The sequence below is a fragment of the Oreochromis aureus genome, linkage group 7 (genome assembly GCF_013358895.1).
Source record: "Oreochromis aureus strain Israel breed Guangdong linkage group 7, ZZ_aureus, whole genome shotgun sequence".
Classification (NCBI taxonomy): Eukaryota; Metazoa; Chordata; class Actinopteri; order Cichliformes; family Cichlidae; genus Oreochromis; species Oreochromis aureus.
This window is the reverse complement of record NC_052948.1, coordinates 26,231,654-26,245,859: the sequence shown is the minus strand read 5'-3', so window position 1 is coordinate 26,245,859 and position 14,206 is coordinate 26,231,654. Positions and strand designations below refer to the sequence as shown.

The 14,206-nt window shown below is 39.0% G+C and overlaps 1 protein-coding gene across 1 annotated transcript; it reads left to right on the top strand.

Annotated features, from left to right (window-relative positions):
- The first annotated feature begins 5,249 nt into the window (after positions 1-5,249).
- dnajc24 (DnaJ (Hsp40) homolog, subfamily C, member 24) lies at positions 5,250-13,658 on the top strand. Its single transcript, XM_031753539.2, has 4 exons — positions 5,250-5,895; positions 7,062-7,197; positions 10,380-10,448; positions 11,952-13,658. Exons 1-4 carry the CDS (start codon positions 5,794-5,796, stop codon positions 12,164-12,166), a joined length of 522 nt encoding a protein of 173 aa, XP_031609399.1. The 5' UTR covers positions 5,250-5,793; the 3' UTR covers positions 12,167-13,658.
- Positions 13,659-14,206: the final 548 nt, after the last annotated feature.

Below are 14,206 nucleotides of genomic sequence, written 5' to 3'. Positions count from 1 at the left end.
ATTTATTACTGTTACTGAAGGTCCGCGGCTCCGAAACGTAGTAAAGGGACCTCTGGCTAATACGTCGGGTTCGTGTCGGGCTGGTAGCCGAAAACTAGCTTTACTTTGTTGTCTGGGTCAACTTTGCTTGCGGGAGACAGAGAGAGGCGTTGAAAGGCTGCTCCAACGGAACTTATTTTCTCCGGAGGAAAACACGAACACAGTGTACAGTTGAGTCTTAATAGCTTACTTACAAATGGGCTCCTCAGGCACTCTTCTTGGCTGCAGTGGTTATTATTATATTTACATGCTTCCAGCTCCCGTTTTTGCTCCGTGACAGCTCGGACTTTTCCTTTCTCTCCCTCCCTCGCTCACAGACACATAACGGGTATGGTAGTCCATTCTCCCTGCAGCACGGACTACACTGCCCATCAGGCTACATGCTTTAGAGCTATGCCTGTAGCATTCTGCCTTTAGCTTAGCACAACAACAACAACAAAAAGCGCTCTCACCCAGGAAACACGCAGAGAGAGCGCGCGTCCCTGTAACCATGGCAACCGTAACGCTGCCGCCTGGAACAACAGAGCGTAGCTGTCAAACAAACCCAAACAATCCTGACCCGCGACAATATGAAACAGGGAAGTACCGCCGTGTATTCCATTTATTTCAACAAAGTAACTGTATTCTGAATACCACCTTTTTAAACGGTAACTGTAACGGAATACAGTTACTCATATTTTGTATTCTGAATACGTAACGGCGGTACATGTATTCCGTTACTCCCCAACACTGCCTACATGTTGTCAACACAAACAATGGCTGAAACATAGTTTTAAATAGCTCTATATAGCATTATTGTTGTTAACATGACCCCCACTCAACACTCCTACAAAGTTTTATCAGAATTCATTCAAAACTTTTCACACTATTGTGTCTAAAGATAGAAGTAATTACACACATGTGCATACACACAAATGCTGCCAAGATCAAAAAACAAAAACAAAAAATGCACCTTGTTGGACCCTAACTCATCTATTCATTCATTCATTCATCTATTTCCTCTGCTTCCATAAAAAAAATGTAGTTGTAGAAGTGGTGGATTGACCAACTCAATAACATTTTTTTTTTGGATGCAGGCATTTGAATGTTAGAGACAATAACAGGCAGAAGTGGATTCTGGTAATGAGATGGCTGTTTATGTAGTTGTTATTTTTTGTGTTGATTATTATTTTAGTTAACACCTTTCTAATGAACAGCTGTTCTCTATTTGCTGGGTGTGTGTATCACTCAGTTCTTCTGTATAGAGTTAGACTGGCTGCAGAAGAAGAATCTGGCATACGGGTCAGTGATTCTGACTGACATGTTGTAGCTGCTTGTATTATTCTGCTTGTTTATCATGTTTTTATTGTCTTTTATAATTAACAACAGCTTCATGATCACAAACAGGTAGACAGGTATATTTGCCTGGCTGTTCTTTTCCATCTTTAATGAGCCAGAGATGGCTGCTATAATCATCTGTGTTGTTCATTAGAAAAGCTCACACTTTTCTAATGAACAGCTGCGCTATGTCTGAGAGTGCTAGCCAGCACACACCCACGTGTATTTTTATTCTTATTCCTCCGTTTATACCATTCATTCCAAACAAACAGAGATATTCCATGAAACTGGGTCTTCTCCCTACCGTTCTGCAATCCATGACCAACATAAAACTTAACATATCTAGAATATCATCTATGTCACAACCCTCCAGACTTAATTTCTCTCATTGTCTTGACGTTTATTACATTTAATTGCCTTTCTTGCTGAAATCAGCCTCTGAATATTGCATATCATAGAAGAAATTAAATACAGTGCATTTTACAAGACAGTAGACAGTTAAATAAGAACAAGTTTGAAATAAATCCCATATAAGTTATAGTTGGTAAAGCTTTAATGAGTAACCTGAATAACACTGAGCTGATTTATTTTTTAGTAAAAAAAAAAAAGATGTGTAACAGCCTGGAAAACATTTAAAAAAAAATTGTCAAAAATATCTATCTATTGAAAGCTGGATATTTATGTGTGGTAAAGATTAAAATGTTTTTGAGAATCCTGCAGTCGCTGCTTTATCACTGACTAATGGAGTACCACATGCTGCCTATGTATGTGGTAATATGAGCCTTTTTTCATGTTTGTATCTGTGAGTCTCTGTCATTGTATTTTCTATAGATGGACTGTTTGCAATTTTCTCTCCATTTTTAAAAAATATACAAATCAACTTTTTTTTATGCTAAATATTGTTTCCATGTTAAAGAAATTCTTAAACTTTACAATTTCTCCCAAATTTTGTTACATTTCAGGATCTAAAGAAGATTGTGCCAGTGAGGATGGCTGCTGTTGCTCGGCATCCACCTCAGTTTTGCATGTTTTGTGTGTTTTTAACACTAGTTTCTATTTTTTTTTGTAACATGCAGTGCACTGATAATCTATGACAGACAAACTCTTTTTAGACATTTGACAGCATCCACAATCTGGGACCACACCAACATACTTTTTAATGAATGGAGGTGGCTTACCTTGCCTACCAGAGTGGAAACTACCCTGGAGAAAAAGGGGAAATGAGCCAGAGAATGACAACACCATTCCCCAATTACCAGCATTCTTCTTGCTAACGTTCAAACTTTGGAAAACAAACTGGATGAACTGTGGGCCAGGATGACTTTGCACTGGGATATTAAAGACAGTAATTTCTTTATTTTTACGGAGATGTGGCTGGATTCCTCAGTTCCTGACTCAGCTATTGTCCTTATAGGTCTCTCCATTCACCTCCAGGACTGGACAAAGGTCTCTGGTAAGTGCAGGGGAGGTGGTGTATGCACAATGACTAACAAATGGTGGTGTGTGGATGTACAAACAGTTTCATCAGGCTGCTCTCCTGATCTTGAACACCTCATGATCCAGTGCAGACCGTTTTATCTGCCTAGAGAGTTTATAACTGTGTTCTGTACCGCTGTTTATATTCCCCTCCACGGCGAAGCCATGAAGGCACTGAATGAGCTGTATGATGTTATTGACTGGACCACAAAGCTCATTGGGGGTTGGTCAGATCAGCACAATGAATCACCAGGGCTGAACTGCCAGCCATCCAGGACCTTTACAGACAGCGCTGTAGGAGGAAGGCCCAGAGGACCCTGTCTGATCCCAGCCACCCCAGCCATACACTCTTCAGGGACAGTTTCTACCCACAAGCCATCAACCAACTGAGCTGCTGAAATATTGAGAAGGATATATTTTCTTTATTTATATAGTTTATCTTATTTTTATTTAGTGTTACTTATGTGCAGTTCTACTTTTCTCTGTACAATAGAGAGGGGCCTAAGAATTTCATTGCTGGTATTGTTACCTGTATATGGGAGGGATAGCACTACGTTAGAGGAGAGCAGAGTTAATTCCAAGCTTCCAGAGATCCATGAATGTTGTAGATATGAGGATTATGTACTTGTGAGTTGAGGAGTGAAAATTCCAGGAGGAGGCAGCCAGGCAAGCTTTGTGGGTGTTTGGGCCAGAAAAACCAGCCACTTCTGTTACTGAGTCCAGAGAGCAAAGGACTCCTGGAGGGCAGGCAGGTAGGTGATAGGTGAGTATCCGAGTCCAGATACAGGCCGTAGAGAGAAAAAGCTTCCGGTTTGTGCCCATAATGCACTACTTGTCTTTTTGTGTATAAAATGTGTTATATGATAGGTGAGAATATAAATTTTTTTTCTATTTTTGAACAGCTTCATCTGGCTAATATTATACACGGCCTGCTTATACATGTTAGAATATTTTCCATTTTTCCATAATAACAAAGTCTCATACAAAAACTTCCACCAAGAGCAGAATTTTATCAACACCTTTGACCAAAGTGTGACCAAAAGGTTCACAAAGACATGGCATATTTCAGGACAGCTGGATGACACTACAGGAGGCTGTACAGACCTTGGTATTTAATAAAGTGACGATGGCAGCCCCAGTTTGACAATGAATACTTTGTCACTTCACTAATTGAGCCTTAATTCACCCAAAATGACGACATAATTAACTGTACAACAATGTCATTCACCCAGGATCTCTCTTCTTCACCCATTCCCTCTGTGGTCTCGTTAAGAGCCATGACTGAGCGACAGACAGGAAATCAGATCATAAAGGTGTCATTATGTCACCTCATCACTTCTGTTCCCATTTCAATTAACAGATCACTTCTGGTCTGTATTTTCAGGACAGATTTCCCAGCATGTGGTTCTGCGCTGCTCTTTGCTGGATGCTTGCTCAGACATTTGGCAGTGGAATTCAACACTTTATATTGGTTGTTGCGATACTATAAAGTAAAATATCTTATCTATTTGCATCACAGTTTGAAACAATCACTAACACTTGTTTCACTTCCATGATATTTCCAGGCTTCAACTATTCAACAACGTTCTCTATTTACATAGCAACCATATTGCAACCATATTCTGCAATAATTACTGTTGTTCTCTGGCTAAAGGGAATTAGCTGCTGTTCGCACTTGTTTTCCCAAGAAAATTCTCCAAATGCTCCAAGTTAATCAAAATTTGGTTGGTTTCCTTATCCTTAAAAGTCAGGATTAATTATGATGTGACTATCTATCTATCTATCTATCTATCTATCTATCTATCTATCTATCTATCTATCTATCTATCTATCTATCTATCTATCTATCTATCTATCTATCTATCATCTATAACAGGTGTTAGTTTTTTTTACCTGAGCCTTTTCCCTAAGGGGCTTTGGCACATGATCTAGGACCCCTTATTCTAAGTTTTTTCATTTCAAGTTGTGCTAAATCAGGAGTGAGCGTAAATTTGTTTGTTTATTTTATCTTGTGCTTGTCATTGTTGTCATTGTTCTATTATGTGTTTTATTCTATTGTTAGTGTCCTTGGGTGTTTTGAAAGGCACTTTTAAATACATTTTATTATTATTAATTGTGTGTACATTAATAAAAATCGATGGATGAAAATGACTGTAGAATGAAAATTCTATTTCCAGATAAAGTAAGTTAATCAAATACGTTTTTACGGAAGACGATTAGAGCCACTGGGAAGTGCCCACTTTTTTTTTTTCCAGTGGCCCTAATCTTCTTCTGTATATTTATTACATCTTGTACAAAATATTTTTATTTTAATGGATTCCACTAGTATTGTTTTGTACTAGTCCTAGTACAAAACAGTACTCGAAGTGTTCAGTAGTGTTGAGCGGAACTCAAGCAGGCGGACCATAAATACACGAGCTGTTTTTAAGGGGACTCATAACAGCGTAGAACGCTATGTTGTCTCGTGTGTTACGATTTAGTCGAGGTATGTTTAGTCCTTTAAATGTAAGTCTCTGGGAAATATAAAAAATATGAAAGCATAAGCGCATTCGTTGTTATCTGAGATGACCACATTTCGTCTGTTAAACTTTTCTAAGCGTTACTTTGTCGTGAAACTCGCGTCTTTCCTGACCCCGGCACACCTCTGAGCCCGCAGGTTCACACCGAATAACTGTCATGTCTGTACCACGCTGTGTTTGTGCAATTTAACCCAGATTACCCGCAGTAATCACTAATAATTTCAAACGAAGAGCTCTCGTTTTGTTGCAGTTCGTCCTGCGGCAGCAGTGTGGAATAACTGTAACCCGTTCAAAAGTTGCAGTTTGATTTGACATTTCTAAGTGAGCACATTTTACTGAGCCGGCTGCTGAAGGTCCTAAAAAATAGTTCACATATTTGCAAAAGACTTTCCTTATGAGGATGAATGCAATTGTCTGATGTCACCGTTGCACATACGCAAGAATGAACCAAACAATAGAGAAAGACCTGTATGCTGTCCTGGGAGCAAACCCCTCAGACTCAGTCCAGCAGCTCAGACACAGATACCAGCAGCTGGCCTTACAGGTAAATCCATTCTCTATTTGTTCCATCTGTCTATAGACCCATACCACCTATATGCATGCAAAAGTGGTCTACCCTGAATTATTTGTATTTTGTTGTCCACATTGTGTGCCTTTTCCCTCATTTCAGTCCCTGGGGCTGACCATATTTTTTCTTTTTTTTTTTTCTTTTTTTTTTGTTTGGCCTAGGCAACTTAAGGCTAACCTGTGTATTTTTTAAGCATAAAAGGGCTCCTAACTCAGTGATGAACCAGTGTTATGTGTATACATAAACAATTTGGGAACGAATCCACTTTAAATGTTATCTTTACACACTTTGTTACTAGCAGCCAGTTCGTTTTGTATGAAAACAGCCACCACGTCATACCATTTGGAAAGCATCTGATCATTGCATTGTCATCATGATAAGATTGTATGAAATGTGGTGTTTGTATTCATTCTCACCACTGCATTTACAGCTGATGAGTAATGCAGTGGAAGCGTATGCAGTTTTATTCTAATAACATATCCTAAGAGGAGGTGGATAAGGAATCAGCCCCAGCACATGTGGAACTCCATGACTGTCTTTTGTGCATGGAAGGATTTTGTTTGCATGAAGAGAAGCTAGCAATAAAATGCTGCATAGATATTTAGCTGGAGGATAGCTATAAGCGACAAGTGTGTAAAGTTATTAGAAAATTGTTGGCCAAGACTTTTAAGCCAGCTGACCCACATTTGACTGCCTTAGGTGCCAAAAGTTGCCCAGATGAGACTGTGCTGTCTAATTTCTGTGTATTTCTCTAATGCATCTATTAGAATGTGAGTATGTATCTAGTATCAATAATAAGCTGTAGCTCAGGTGGTAGAGCAGACATCGACCTATCACAAGGTCGTTTGATTCGCAGCCCCTCCAGTTTGCATATCAGTGTCTTTCAACATGCAGGAGAGATAACCCAATGCATCAGTGAGACTGTGACTGTGTGTGAATGTTAAACAAGACACTTGGGCAGGAATATAAGTGCTTTTAGTGCTCAGAGTAGAAAAGCACTGTGTAAGTGCCAATCCCTTTCTTATTTTGGACAGCTGTCTGGGTCTTCTGAGCCCTCCAAATGTCAAATATTTGCAATCAGTTAATACATAAAAGATGAGGTGTCTGAATATACATTTGTTTGTGTGTGCACATATCTGCAGTACCACCCAGACCGTCTTGGAGGGGATTGTTCTTCCGAAGCAGAGTCTGGTGTGAAGAAGTTTCTAGAAGTTGATGCTGCATGGAGGGTCCTTAGTGACCAAACCACTAGGACACAATATGACTTGCAAAGACGAGGTGGGACTTTAAATTGTGCTTCATTTACTTTATTTACTGCTAAGGTTATTGTTGGTTTTCTTTGACGGGAAAAAATGTTTAGTATTACTTATGTTGATGTAGTTTTATTTTTCACTGACCAAGACTGGCAAAAAAATGTGAAAATGCATATGTTCTCTTTACATTTAGTGTAGTTGTTTGACCAAAAACAGTATTCCTATGATTTTTTTTTTTTTTTTTTTTTTTTTTTAAGAAATGTAAAACTTTAATCCTGAAAATTCAGACTTTTTTTCTCTGCTTTTTGCCCCGACTTTCCCAATGCATTCATCTTTTTTTTAATTTGAACCTAAATGATCAGCGTGAATGCAGGTTATCAGCAAAATGCTACAGCTCACCAAACATTATTGATAACGTAGGTTTGTTTACCAGCAGCAGAGTACAGTGAATGCACAGTCCACCAAAATTTGCTCTAACCTCAGTCCTGCAGCAGAAAAGGAATCTCTTTCAGCAGGCTGAATATGTTTGACAAATATTATGGATGGAATAAAGTAAAATATACATTATTTATACAGCCAAATATGCTGAATATGTTTGATGTATGAAAAGTAGCTGTTTAGGTTGGCTGTAGCTCAGGACGCAGAACAGGTCATCTACTAATCAGTAGGTTGGTGCTTCTATGCGTGGCTACTCCAGCCTACAATCCAAACATCCCTGGGAATTAGACAAGTTGCTCTCTGATGCATCCATCAGAGTGTTAATGTTTATGTTAGACAGAAAGCACGTCATACAAGTGTTAAACTGAATGGGTTTATGACACAAGGACCCGATGCACACAACGTTATGGGATGCCTGAATGTTTATTTACAATAGTTTTTGTCCTTTTTTGACAAATTCAATTCAGTTTTATTTATATTGTGCCAAATCACAACAACAGTCACCTCAAGGCACTTTGTATTGTAGGGGGAAAGACCCTACAATAATACAAAAAGTCAGAGAAAACCCCAACAATCATATGACCAATCATATGAGCTAGCGCTTTGGAGACAGTGGGAAGGGAAAACTCCCTTTTAACAGGAAGAAACCTCCAGCAGAACCAGGCTCAGGGAGGGGCGGCCATCTGCCATGACCAGTTTGGGGTGAGAGAAGGAAGACGGGATAAAGATGCTGTGGACGAAGCTCTGGGGAGCTTTTCACCTGCCACACTAGAGCTGGGCGATATATCGAGTTTTTTAAAAATATCGATATATTTTTATACAAGATATGAGATGTAACAATATTGTTTATATCGATATAGTCTATGTTACGTTATAATTATACTTGTGGAGCCACAAGTTTGCCTCTCTTTCGTCCACTTTTGTCTTTACGCAACGTTACTCGACCTCGCCTCTCCTTCCCTGAACACAACTCCCCCTCCTCCCCCATCGCTTCACCTGCAGGCAGCGACAAGATGGACACGGCAAATCTCCGTTAACGAGTTACCGCGCATCGCCCCGTGCGTGGGGCTGGACGGTGTCAACGTGTTAACGAGCTAACCACGCAAATGCTATGCAGCCCACAGGGGCTGCACGGCCTAAAATCCTTTCATTTTCTCAAAAGTTGACTGCACGCCTTTTGTATGAATTCTGGTTGTGCTTGATGACCGCGAACCGATTTTATGTGATACACAGCGCTCAGCAATCTGTCAAAAAATGTTTTAGTTCGACTTTGGTAAGCTACGGAGCTGCACCACTTGATGGATTGTCGGAGCATTACGGCTACCGAGGAGCCTCGCGGAGTGATACGTACTGTGCTTCAACGTAATATTACCGTATTGTGTGTGTATAAGGACCATAAATGGCACCTGTTCAGAGACATGGTTACGAAGCGGATTTCAAACTCCAGGCTGTCAGTCACGCAGTAGAAGTTGGGAACAGAGCAGCTGTGAAATCTGTCTGTGTTATTATGCTCAGCGTCTGTTAGTTTACATTTTGACTGCACAATTGTGAGCTCTTTGTTATGCACAAAACGACATAGTTTTCTTTTATTTATAGAGCATCATTATTTAATAAATGCTCATAATTCATTTTTGAGTAGTTTTTTTCATGTACATCTATGCTGTATGCTAATAAAAGTCCCTGTGTGACATCTGGGACACAGCTTTGACTAAGAACTCTCTTTTTGTTCTTACTTTATGGCTTTAAAAAAATATCAAGATATATATCTTATATCGCCATCCAGCTAAAAAATATCGAGATATGAATTTTGGGTCATATCGCCCAGCCCTATGCCACACACAAGCTCACAACACACAGCTCCGTCAAGTTCTCCACCTCTGCTCTGGGCCCTGGCAGCGACTCAAATAGGGAACCCATGATTAGACGTAATTTTCACTTAAGTGATTTTGTTTTAAAATAAGTCGTATCAGTGTGGCTATAGCCTAGCCAGGGTGTTAACTTACTCACGTGGTGAGTATGGATTCACTGCCATCTGCAGTCACTGTGTGGCAAAGGGTTGTTAAAAATAAAATATCCATAGATGGTTTCAAAACTGTGAGAAATAAGATATTTGTTTACCTCTGGTGTGTTTTATATGTATGTTCCTGAAAGCACTCATCTCTCCTTCATCCTTTATCCTATTTTAAATTCGGACTAGTATAGCAGCAATTATTCTTCACACAGTGTAACGCTAATTAAAAGCTAATCAAAGTTTAGCACTAATTATGCATGGTTCAGAGTCATTATCACTGTCAAACTGCATAACTTGATAATGACTGTTTTCTCAGTGAATTGTAAAAACAAAGAAAAAGTAAGTGTGAACATCCATCTTTTCAGCCGTCTGTCCATCCTTCCATTATCAGTATGTCACTCAGTTCATTTATCCACCCTACAGTCATTTTGCATGGAATATCTTGATCATGTTATTCACGTGATCAAGATATTCCATGCACTATTATGGTCTTTACTATCTGTCTATCCCAATGCACTCGACTTGTAAAAACCCTATTCTTATATGTAAGATGTTATCTGAATGAATTCAACTTTTCTGGGGGTTTTTAAGTAGGAAAAAAGACTATAAAGTTCAGAATGATTTAGATTTTTAGTACATTTTGATTTACATTTTGAGAGCAGAATCTGACATAACTTTTAATAGCAAATGTTGAATAATATTGCTTGTTTTTTTCTAGAACTGCAGCTACTAATAATGATGCATTGTCACTTCTGCAGCATGGACACTGAAACAGGATTGGCCAATAGATTCCACAGTCTATGTGGATGACATGACCTGGGATGATGGTAATGACACATTATGTACACTAAACATGCCCCCAGAAACCATATTTAGAGTGGCAGGTGCAAGTAAAGCGCTTTGAGTGCTCACATAGAGCAGAAATGCTCTATACAAAAATCAGTCCATTTAAAGTAAATTATGTGTTTAGTTCAAGTTCAAGTTGGCTTTATTGTCACTTCAACCATATACAGTTAAAACGAAACAACGTTCCTCCAGAACCAAGGTGCTACATGCAACATAAATTTACAGCATAAATTAACAGAAAACACTAAACTAGCTAACTAAGAGGCCTAGTTAGCTGGCTAGCTGTTTACCTTTATGAACCACCATAGTGCAAAAATACTATCTTATGCCTGTGAAACTGTGTCATCTTTGGCCTTTTTAAAATAGATTCTACTAAAGAAACTGGAAAGACTTTTTTTTTTAACAAGTTGCTAATAACAAAGTGCCTAAAGCTACAATTTAAGATTAAGTTTTTGCTAAATTGTCTGTTGTCTGTGTCGACACAAGGCGGTCTCATCACTTGAGTTAGGTGGGGGTTTTTTTTTTGACTTATTCATAGATTAGTGGTAAATGACAACTGTTACACCCCACTTAAAAACAAAGTATTGACTGGGGTGGATGGGGGGGGGGGGGTAAACACAAAGTGAAAAGAAAATTATTAACTGCCACAAAGTCGACGTCGTTAAAACACTGTTTATTTCACAATTCCGAACAAACCAATTAGGCCCAAAATAAGACCCAGGGAAGCTCTGCGTCAGGGTTTCCAAGGCCAAAACGACAAACACAACAGCCCAGTCTAGCCAAAAAACAAACGAAGACCACTCTATCTATAAGAAAACAAAATACAATGGCTGAGGTCCACGTCTCGCCACAAAACATGAGAAAAATGGTGGTAACAAAATGGCAGAAAACCCCTACCTGCTTTCAGTGTTTCACAATTGTCTCTGTAAAGGCACACCTTTACTCACAAATATTAAAAACCAATGTTACACCAAGTTTCATAAATTGACACAGCTACAACCTGCTGCCCAAACCACTGCAGCTCACAGCCCAGGGAAAAGGGAAGGAAAAAAGGCGTGGCACTTTGAGACGCAGTGGGTGACGAGCTGCAACACATCTCAGCTGCGGCTTATGAGGCAGACCTGGAGCACAGGAGGAGAAAAAGCTCTCTCACATGGGGAGCGCCCCTAGAGGTCAGCGACCGTAACAACAACAACAACAACAAAATTCCCTGAAAATAATCAGCTACAATAAGTGGACTAAAAATGTCCAAATGAAAACTTTGAATAAACTACAGAAAGAATTTTTACTTAAGACCACTTTAAAAAAACACAAGAACTCTGGCTTAGTGGAAGTGAGGGTGGCTCAGCACTATTTTGGTTTTCTCGATTTTTATTTAGCATTTCTTGCTCTGTCTGTATATTTTCACGAGTACTGTCCCAGATGTACTTGGTTACAGCTGGTAAATTTCTTCCATCTCTAATTTTGAATGCATGTTCTTTCAGATCAGGGTCTATATACACACTCCTGTCGCTGTGGAGGAGAATTCAGTGTCACTGAGGAGGAACTAGAGGAGGAGCCACAGAGGAAGCAGCAAGATGAAGGTGAAAAGGAAACGGAGGAAGGACGGCACAAAGGAGCAATTGTTTGCTGTGATACATGTTCTCTCAGTGTGTATGTGACGTGGTCAACTGATGAAAAGGCTCAAAAATGTCAGTAATATTAATACTTTTTTTTTTTAATAATTTCCAACTCTGACTCTGAGCCTTTCTTATAATCATTAGTGTTGACATTTTCCTTTCAAGTGTGCATCAGTCAATTATATGATCAATACTGGCTTAAAGCTGAGACTCAGCTCTTAAATGTATTGCATTATCCACAAACCTTTATTTTGGAATCCCCCATTTTCGGTATCTCAAATGTAATTGGAGAAATCGACACTAAACAATTTTATACAATACTACAATATTATAGCAAGCACAACTTCTACCACAACAATCCGATGATCACCTGTAAGCAGATCTTGAAGAAAGAACTCCCTTTTAACAGGAAGAGACCTCTGACAAGAGCAGGTTCAGCATGAGTGATAAAGAGACGAGATAAGAAAACTCAGTGGTTTTAACCTTGTGGAGAAAATATTTTCCCTTAAAGTTTTCTCTTCAGGGTAGACTTTGATAAAACTATGCCTACCTCATACAGCAAGGGTGTCAAACATGCGGCCCGGGATCCAGAATCGACCCAGCAAAGACTCCAATCTGGAGCACTGGATAGCTTTGGAAAATGTGAAAGGGGGCATGGATTTTGAAATTTAACTGTAATTCCATGCAGTTGAAAATCTATGGAAAGTGTAATTCCACTGTGTTCTTGATAGCCAGCTTTTCCTGCTTATTAAAACCTCTCTCACAGCCATTCATGCTACAACAAAGTAGTTATGAAACAGATAAGCAATTAAAGAAAAAAAACCTGTTTTTTGTTTTGTTTTTTTGTTGTTGTTTGTTGTTGTTTATATGTATATATGTACGCCTTAAACAGTATTTGGATTCCAAAAATGCAAGATGGAAATATCATCTGAAATGTTGTGCAGTATACAGTTGTATTTTATTTAATTGTGCTATTTCACTGCAACGTTTTCACCCTTCAGCTGTAAAACCCTGATGGGACATTGTCATCCTTCCCTGGTGGCGAGGCGGGCGGTATGGCCAACCAAGTTTGTGAATGCAGTAACTTGAGAACAAGATGATGTAGGATTTTTGAAATTGGTACCATTAGGTGCATACTAAAAATCTTGGATGAGTTTGAAACTTGTGAACTCGAACTCAAGGACAGAGGTTTTCTAACGATTGTGTGAATGCTATAACTCAAGAAGTAAGTCACCATAGGTCCTGCAGGTTTTAGATGTGTTCTTGATCCAACACAGCTGATTGAAATGGCTAAATTACCTCCTCAAGATGTCTTGTTAACGAACTAATCATTTGATTCAGGTGTGTTGACTCAGGGCGATATATAAAACCTGCAGGGCACCGGCCCTCGAGGCCTGGAGTTCGACACCCCTGCCATAGGTGCATCTGCTGGGAGGCTGAGGGGGAGCACTTGTGGCTGCCATTATTTAAAAAAAATATCTTAAAGTATTTGATAGATGATTCTAAAATTTCATAGCAATCATTATAAATTCTCAAAGTTTCTACAATAAAATTTTTTATATAAATGTGCCAGACTTTCTTTGAGTTATTGGGTTCAACAAAACCTAAAACCCTAGGCAGAGATAATTGGTGTGATTATCAGTAATATTATTGTTGGTTATCCAGGCTTTCTTGGTCCTGCTTTGTCACGCTTCCAATAAAGAAGCCATTTGATGCATCATTTAATTCAAAAGGAAGCTATTAATTGATCCCTTATTCAGTAAAGAAAATGGGTGATTCCTAATTATTAAATATGTATATATATATATATATATATATATATATGTATCTCACTAGTCAGTGCTCAGTCTGCCTGCCATTGGTTTCTGAAATGACAGCTTCTGTCAGCTGCTGACATTATTAATGTACTGACCAACAGATTGTCTTTATAAATCATATTCTTCCTCCTGTTATTCTTATATGTGGTTTAAAATCCATGCTGTCGAAAGTCATGTTCAGCTCTGGTGGATAAAATGACATGCTGGACAGCAGGGCTGCTCAGTTGTTGAATCACAAAGGTGATGCTGCTTTTACTGGTGTTGTAGATTAATGTTATTTGGAAGCTCGGTAATGGAATCATG

Coding starts and splice junctions, on each gene's coding strand:
- dnajc24 (XM_031753539.2), top strand. CDS start 5,794: ATGAACCAAACAATAGAGAAAGACCTGTATGCTGTCCTGGGAGCAAAC. Junction 5,896..7,061: donor ACCAGCAGCTGGCCTTACAG/GTAAATCCATTC, acceptor ACATATCTGCAG/TACCACCCAGACCGTCTTGG. Junction 10,449..11,951: donor TGACATGACCTGGGATGATG/GTAATGACACAT, acceptor ATGTTCTTTCAG/ATCAGGGTCTATATACACAC.